At 37.2% G+C, this 8,698-nt stretch overlaps 1 protein-coding gene across 1 annotated transcript; it reads left to right on the plus strand.

Annotated features, from left to right (window-relative positions):
* Positions 1–1,064: 1,064 nt before the first annotated feature.
* LOC112503495 (dihydrolipoyl dehydrogenase 2, chloroplastic-like) lies at positions 1,065–8,485 on the plus strand. Its single transcript, XM_025107527.1, has 15 exons — positions 1,065–1,466; positions 2,061–2,207; positions 2,999–3,133; positions 3,227–3,344; positions 4,190–4,314; positions 4,575–4,700; positions 4,795–4,875; positions 5,404–5,466; positions 5,552–5,626; positions 5,710–5,788; positions 5,874–5,974; positions 6,438–6,551; positions 6,635–6,748; positions 7,388–7,459; positions 8,233–8,485. The coding sequence occupies exons 1-15, from the start codon at positions 1,140–1,142 to the stop codon at positions 8,278–8,280; spliced, it is 1,725 nt and encodes a 574-aa protein (XP_024963295.1). The 5' UTR covers positions 1,065–1,139; the 3' UTR covers positions 8,281–8,485.
* Positions 8,486–8,698: the final 213 nt, after the last annotated feature.

The following is an 8,698-nucleotide window of genomic DNA, read 5'->3' on the forward strand; positions in this document are numbered from 1 at the left end:
GACGGTCTGCTGATTTCATCTCGACGAGTTCCTTTCCATCGGCTGTTTGCTTTATTGTCCTATCTCAACGAGTTCCTTTCCATCACACCCTACCTTCTCCTTCATCAGCTACACGATTGCCCTCTGTTTCCTATGTTTGGAACGATTTAGGGTTTGTTATATCTGAACGATTTAGGGTTTGTTACATCAGGTACACGATTGCCCTCCTTTCTCCATATTCTCAGGTAATCGACCTTCTCGATTTTGCATAACTCGATTTAGAAGAACTTGACAACACCTGATTCATGTTTGTTTGCTGTTTCTGATTCATATTTATACTTGATTTGCATTTTGTTTGCTGTTTCTGATTCATGTTTGCTACTGATTCATCTTTTTTGGGGTGAATGCATGTTCTAGCTTAACTATGACTATTGATGCAATTGTCTTTTTCTATTCCTGAGTTTATCAACAAAAAGATCAAATCCTTATTGACTATTGATCCCATTGTTACCGGAATGCATTTCTTAGACATGCCTTTAATTAATGATTGATTTTGGAATTTTTTAGGTATTTTTAAATAGTATTTGTAAACATTTATATTGATTATTTAGTAAAATAACACTAAACAGCTCACTCGGGGGTAAATTGGTCATTTTAACCAGTTCTGTCATGTCCTGTCCTGTCTTACCAAATGCTGAACAACTGTCATGTCCTGTCCTGTCCTGTCATGTCATGTCTGTGCACCAAACGCACCGGGTTTTTTATGAGACCCGTAAAATCAATTTATGTTTTTATGAGACCCGTAAAATCAATTTATGTTCATTGATCAACTTTATAAACTAATGATCTAATAGAGGATGGTAATTTTGTGATTATTAAAAAGTCTCGTAACAATTTTATGATTATGAATGTTCAGATTATAAATTTAATTTCAAAGGTTGAGAATTCATTAAAACGAGTTTAATGAAAAACCACATGATATCATAGCTTTAATTTACTTATAAAAAAAGGAAAAGTTTTAACGACCAGAGTCTAACAAGCACTCTTCCCTTTGTTAACTCCGCCCCTTCCAACGGACCTCTCGAAGCGCCATATATACATATATATATCTCTACATCCCTCCCTCCTGTAAAACCTAAGCCCTTCGCTTGTAGCTCAAAATGCAATCTTCATTCTCTCTTTCACTTTCCTCGGCTTCTCCGATCACCGGCAGATCCGATGGTGGAGCAACCTCCACCGCCCCTGACCTCTTCTTCAGCAGCACAACTACTCCCAGCCAGCTCCGCTTTTGTGGTCTCAGAAGAGAAGCATTTTCTGGATGCAAGTCGTCTAACAATGCACTTCTGTTGAAGCAATTGCGTCCCATGAAGAAGATTTCGGCTTCCTCGTCCAGGAACGGGACTCCATCTAAGGGTTTTGATTATGATCTTGTCATTATTGGAGCTGGTGTTGGTGGTCACGGGGCTGCTCTTCATGCTGTTGAGAAGGTAATGTCAACCATGGTTTTCCCTTTCTGTCACTTTGTTAAGTTTTTATTTTATTTTATTTTATTGTACGTTTAGGATCGATTGAACATTGTCACTGTAGAAGCAAGAAACTCGATTTCAGGATCTCCTTGGGTGAATTGTATTTCTCTTCTGCGCATTAGATTTATATATTTGAGAAAATGTAACATTTTCAGTGTAAGCACATAGACTGAGATATTGATTTAACTTACGTATTTGTCAAGATTTAGAATGTGAAGTACCATTATACTTAGTTCAACTGTTGGTGTGTAAATCTCTTCGTTAAATTAGGGAAGTTCACTGAAGCTGCCAACTAGAATTGCCATGACGAGCCTAAAGCTATCACTGTTTTTGCTTTTCAATTTTGATGCATATAGTAGTGATGTTCCTTTACATGGCTAGACCAATAGCTTGTGATGTTTGAAGTTAAATTAAAGATATCCTATTTACCCTGTAGCTTTTCCTAAGGACATGATCCAATTTGCTTCACATTACTTATTATGAGAATAAGTTGTATTCTGTCCCTCCTGCAAACGTGGATTTTTGAATAATTAAATTTGAATTTCACCTCTGCAGGGTCTGAAAACCGCCATCATCGAAGGTGATGTGGTTGGTGGAACATGTGTTAATCGTGGTTGTGTTCCTTCCAAAGCCCTTCTTGCTGTCAGTGGTCGCATGCGGGAGCTTCAGAATGAACACCATATGAAGTCTTTTGGTTTACAGGTATCTCTATTACTTGGTACATAAATTTATGTAATTGGTAGCATTTATACATACTATCTTTCATATATGTCTGTCTAGATTTGACATGTCGGATTTGTATGTTACCTTTGGGTAGCTGTGGTGTTCTAGGAGGAGTTCTCCATGTTATTCTCTCAAATTTTCTATATTTGCACTTGTTTCGCTCGACCTTTTAAAAATTTACTTTCAACTAGCGCTTCAATCTTTATTGAGGAACTAGAGCATTAACCATTTTTAAAAGCAATATTAAATCGGAGAAGTATGGTTGGATAGGAAGGTATCAGATGATACTACTTTCATTGAGATCATGTTTTGTGCACTTGAAACCTGTTGGTAAAACTAAATAGGTGATAATCATGAACCATTTGTAGTTCTGGCCTTTAAACACAACTGAACAAATGCATCACTTGACAATATCAAATGATTTGTCTGTGCGTCTCGATGTACCCCGGTATATGTATTATCAGAGCCATGCAGTAGTTATTTGGTCCAGTGCAGACCAAGGATACTAAGTAAGAGAGGTGATACAAATTTATATAAAGACTAATAAATGACATTTCTGTGGGACTAGAAACCACCAGCGCATAGTTAAAAACGATCCCATTAAGCCAGGTGTGATATAGTTAAGAGAATCAAGACAAATTACATCTAACACACAAATAGTGGTGTATTTTTCAAGCATTCAGCTCTACCTGAAAGATAATTTTGACTCGGTCCTTAATATGTTGATACTTGACAAGAATTTAGTAACCTACAATAATTTACATTGGCAGGTTGCAGCTGCTGGGTATGACAGACAGCAGGTAGCTGATCATGCGCAAAATCTTGCCACCAAAATCCGAAATAATTTAACCAACTCTATGAAATCTCTTGGTGTGGACATATTGACAGGTTTTGGTACTGTTGTGGTAAGTCGTATATTTCAGGCATTTGGATTAGTGATCCCATTCGCATATTTTTTATAAATTGCATTAAAAATGTTATTGAATATATATATGCAGGGTCCACAGAAGGTGAAATATGGAAAAGTTGGGGAGAGTGAGACACTTATTACTGCAAAAGACATAATCATAGCTACTGGATCAGTACCATTTGTCCCCAAGGGAGTTGAAGTTGATGGTAAGTGCTTGTTTCTTTGTCCAATCTCCCTCATCGAAGTCTTCCTATTGGGCTATAAGCTAATAGGTTTCCGGATAAAAAAGATAAAGGAAAACATTAGAAAATAAAATGAAAGCAAGAGAAAATATTCAATGAAAACATTCTGATGTAATAGTCTTGTGAGGTCTTCTCTACTCTGTTGACTTTTAGGATCCTTGATAACATAGAAGTTCAAGTCGGAAAAAATGACAGACCACTGCCATACTTAACCTGTATTTTTTACATTCAGAATGCTTGAGCAGAAATACTATTTCGGTATTTCCACGGAATATGTTGTTATATTACAATGTTTCATAAATCATAATATTTCTGGGATATATTCAGATCCCTTAGCTTTGCCCTATGCCAAAGATATTAACACTGGTTAACTAGCACTGCAGCATTTAACCTGTATCTTTTCTTTGTAGTTCATTGGTCAACTACCACTTGATTCCCTAGGTAAATGTTTTTTCACACATTTTCTTGCTTGAAATCTTCTTTTCATTTATGTTATCGTCGGTGTCTTGACCTCCACCTTTATCAGGGACCAAAAACGTATAGTAGAATCCATTTAAAAAAAAAGTCACTGCAAGCTTGAATATGCAAACCTCTGTTGTGTTCATGAAGTAGTTAAATAATTGAATCTTTCAGCGATTGTCTTCTTTTTGTAAGTTATCTGCTTATTTACTTAACATTGTGCTGTTTCACTTGAATATATTATGTTGTTTCTTTTTGTACTATCGTTCCTTATTTGCAAGAGCATTTTAATCTGATGCTGAAATTAACTGTTTAATACCTTCATAATGTTACTGATCAGCTGCCTGCAGGTAAGACCGTAATAACCAGTGATCATGCACTAAAACTGGAGACAGTACCAGAATGGATAGTTATCGTAGGAAGTGGTTACATTGGTCTTGAATTCAGTGATGTTTACACAGCACTTGGAAGTGAGGTGGGCACTGCTAATTCTTTCTGCAGATATCTGCTGTAAATACACATCTTTTCAAGCATTCTTTCCTCTTTTTACCTTATACTATGTAACCATATAGTACTATTTGACATTATTAATTGAACTCTATGAGAGAGAGAGAGACAGAGAGGTGATGAAGTCGTTGCCTTGCCCTGATGTGGAAATTTTGAATATGTTCTGGTGTTCCATTGTTTTTTGGTTTTTGATACAATTATATGACGAAGCTTCTCATCGTCTCACAGGTGACGTTTGTAGAAGCATTAGATCAGTTGATGCCTGGATTCGACCCTGAAATTGGGAAATTGGCTCAAAGGGTTCTCATAAATCCTCGAAAGATTGACTATCATACTGGTGTATTTGCAAGCAAGGTTCTTACACTATTAACCCTTTTTACGGTAGGGGTGGGGGGGACTAAAATGCATCATTGTTCATGTTTGTCCAATTCACCTTTTGTATTGACAGATCACTCCAGCAAGGGATGGTAAACCTGTAACAATTGAGCTTATTGATGCAAAGACGAAGGAACTGAAAGATACATTGGAGGTGGGTTACTATGATTAAGTCAAAATAATTCCATCACATATTTCTACATTATCCACACAAGCTATGAAGTAGTGCGTTGGCATTGTGGATTAGATCTATATTATTTCAACTACTTATAAAGATCATGATGTTATTTTCTCATCATTTTCTACTAGAATATAATAATAAGGATCTTGATTGTGGTAAGCCTTACAAAGTGCTCTAATATATATATATATATATATATATATATATATATATATATATATATACACACACATATATATAGATTTCTTTTATGATATATTACTAATTACATGAATATGCATTTAAGCATTTATGTCTCTTTCTTTTGTATCCCAAATAGAAGTGAACTGATGATGAGGTAGTCCAGCAGAATATGCTGCCGAAAATGCCCTTGAGACCTATAGTTGGTTGAGAAAGATTTGTGAAGTACTACGAACAGATTTCCAACCAATATTGCATATCATTGTGTCTTAGTACCTACTACCTAATACATCTTACCCTTTGCTTTGCTAATTGGTACAGGTAGATGCTGCTCTCATTGCAACTGGAAGGGCTCCATTCACACAAGGGCTTGGTTTGGAGAATGTAAGTGAACCTATCAATATTACATTTAAGCTCCTGTCAGTAAGGTCAAAGGTTAAAGATTACTATTTGGCTTCTCTTATTATAGGTCAATGTTGAAACACAACGTGGTTTTATACCTGTTGATGAACGCATGCGAGTGATTGATTCAAAGGGAAAATTGGTATCTAGCTTTCTCTATCTCGCCTTTCTTATTTCATCTTACTCAACATTTTATGTTTCCTTGACACAAGTTTTCATGATCAGGTCCCTCACTTGTATTGCATCGGTGATGCTAATGGAAAAATGATGCTTGCTCATGCAGCAAGTGCCCAGGGAATTTCAGGTAACCATTTTATTTACTTTTAATCAGTCACTTGGCATGATTTTACGGCTACCTGTGTGACTTGGCAATTGTTTCCATGACACAGTCGTTGAGCAAGTTTCCGGGAAAGACCATGTTCTAAATCATCTGAGCATCCCCGCTGCATGTTTTACCCATCCTGAAATCAGCATGGTTGGGTTAACAGAGGTATGTTCTTTTACACTAGTCAAAATTTCTTATTTTGTTCCCTAAATGTAACTTCCACATGTTCGTTGTTTATATACTTCATGTGATCACACATAGATCGGTAGTGCGAACCTTTAAGCATTTTGCAAGATGATGGAGATTTGGATACTCCAACTCCGTGAAGATATATGCCCATGAGTGTATGATTTAAAAAGACAAAGTACATCTTAGAGCAGTTTGACTATTGACTAAGATAGTTTTGTTCCATGTAAAGGACATTGAGAGCCAGAGTTTTCCTTAAACACAATCTATGATGGCTGATGAAAGATCTTTCATCCTTCCAGTTTGAGCTTCTATATTTCAAGAAAGGAAGCTGATATTGCATGGGATTTATTTGTTTTGATCCAAGAGCTCAAAATGTTAGATTATTTATTTTGTCTATTCAGAAAGCTTTCTCTAAGCAGTTTTAGATTTTAACTGGCAGCCGCAAGCAAGAGAAAAAGCTGAGAAGGAAGGATTTGAAATCAGTATTGCAAAGACCAGCTTCAAGGCTAACACTAAAGCCCTTGCAGAAAATGAGGGAGAGGGGATTGCTAAGGTAATTATGCACTATTTGGAAAGATACTCCCTTTCTGTAAATGGTTACCAAAGTTGCTCAAATGTTTTGCTTTTTTCCTGCAGTTAATTTATAGGCCTGATAACGGAGAGATCCTTGGGGTCCATATATTTGGCATGCATGCTGCAGACCTCATTCATGAAGCATCAAATGCTATGGCTCTAGGAACACGTATTCAGGTTTGGATTTAGCTACTGTTGGAAATGCGTCATTAGATATCAGGACATGCTTATCACACTAATATGTTTGCATAAAATAATATAATGTTTTCTCGTCACCACCCTACCTGTAAGTTTTTAATATCTCAACTTACTAACAAGTGACGACTCCTTCTCGGAATTCTAAGCTGTCATACAGCCAACAATTAGAGATGCATAAATCCTGAAGCCTGAGGCCAGGCTGGGCCTAAAAGCCTGAGCTGGACCAAGTTTTTTTAAAGAGCCCGGTCTTAAAAAGCCTGATCGGGTCTGTTTTTACACCCAAAGCCAGGCCTGGGCTCTTTTGTTTTGCTTCTGAAAAGGGCTTGGAAGTCCCAGGCCTTGTGCCTCTCTACCAATGATAAAAAGTTTAATCTTCAAAAGTACAGTCACAAGGAACGTTGACATCATGTGTATTTTTGAACTTCAACTTGGTGATATCTTGGTTTTTCTATGAGTTTTTTATGACCACCAGTTTTACTCTATTCCATCTTGTGCAAATAATTACATTATTATTTGTAAAAAAACAGTTGTAGTTTACTCTGTTTCAGAAAAGGAGTCCATTTTTAGAAGATTGGATAAAGAGTCCAGGGAGTAATTGTGAAATTTCATTGTGTGCAGGATATCAAGTATGCTGTTCATGCCCATCCAACCTTGTCTGAAGTGATCGATGAACTATTCAAATCAGCCAAGGTAATCTCTGCTTCCTTCAAACCAAGTATTTTAAACCTGACATTAGAGACACACTCGAGGCTTGTGTAGACCACTAGAGAATGCCATGGAGCATATTCTTGAACACCACCTGTTTCTAGGTTGGCAAACCTTACGATTTATTCATCTACGAATTGCAGGCAAGGGGGACAGCCTCTTTAGTTCATCAACTGAGATTCTCTATCGTTTTACAATGGTATAATAAGACGACATGCTCCAAACAAATAACTTTCTCCAACAAAAACCCCTTTTAAATAACCTTTGGGTGTAGCTCAACTAGGCAGACCTTGGGTTTGCTCCCATTAGTCGGTTGGAGTCCACTCAAGGTGCGTTTGGTATGCAGACAGGACTTGATAGGACTAAACATGACCGAATCAAGAATTGTGGAAAGTTTTAGGGTTTTAATTTGATATAGATAGTTTAGTAATTTATCAATCTTCTTTCATCTCCCGTATTTTTGTTTCACCTATCTTGATCATTTTTGTCTCACTCGGTCATGTCCTGTCCGGCTCTAATTTTACACCAAACATGGGATAACAAGTTTTTCTTTGATCCCGTATTGTCCTATCCCACATACCAAATGCATCCTGAGGGCCAGCGGAGGTTTTGTCGGCTGTTAACTTCAAACTGGCCCGAACACCCACTATTCTTAGAAAAACCCTCATAAATCAGAATCCCATGTCTTCACAATGCCACTGTACATGCAACTCATAACAATAAGAAACCATGCACATTCTTTTGTTCTACTTGTGCAGGTTAAAAGCGACGTTCCTAGTGCGGTTGCTGAACCTGTTGCAGTCTAAGCTCGTGAACATATTTTCTCAAGAAGTCGCGGGTCTTTCCCGATTAGGAAAGTAATACCCACGGCATATTTTTTTTTCTGGAGTTACTTTATCAAGGGAATGAGAATGGGACTGAAAATTTGAAATTTTAAATTTGAAATTTGGTTGTCTGAAAATGAACTATGTATGTTATATAGAGAACATGGAAGGAGGGATGGTTTCAGTCCTGGAACGGTACGGAACCGGGTAGGACCGAATTCTTTTGGGACAAAAATTGAGGATCGAAAACCGAACCATATTCCCGAATTCGGTACCGGTATAAAAAGACTGGTACCAAAGTACAGAAAACCGAATTCGGCCAAAATGTAGAACTGAATATGAACACCGGTGCCGGTTCCAATTCGGTTCGGGAAATTGGTATTTGAGTCTCATCCCTACA

Source organism: Cynara cardunculus, unplaced genomic scaffold (genome assembly GCF_001531365.2).
Source record: "Cynara cardunculus var. scolymus isolate 2C unplaced genomic scaffold, CcrdV1 Un_Scaffold_3134, whole genome shotgun sequence".
Lineage (NCBI taxonomy): Eukaryota > Viridiplantae > Streptophyta > Magnoliopsida > Asterales > Asteraceae > Cynara > Cynara cardunculus.

Bases quoted from the DNA above. Each gene is read 5' to 3' on its own strand.
- LOC112503495 (XM_025107527.1), top strand. From the start codon at position 1,140: ATGCAATCTTCATTCTCTCTTTCACTTTCCTCGGCTTCTCCGATCACC. The intron at 4,701-4,794 runs GTTCTTACACTA...TTGTATTGACAG, and splicing joins CTGGTGTATTTGCAAGCAAG to ATCACTCCAGCAAGGGATGG. The intron at 5,627-5,709 runs GTATCTAGCTTT...TTTCATGATCAG, and splicing joins TTGATTCAAAGGGAAAATTG to GTCCCTCACTTGTATTGCAT.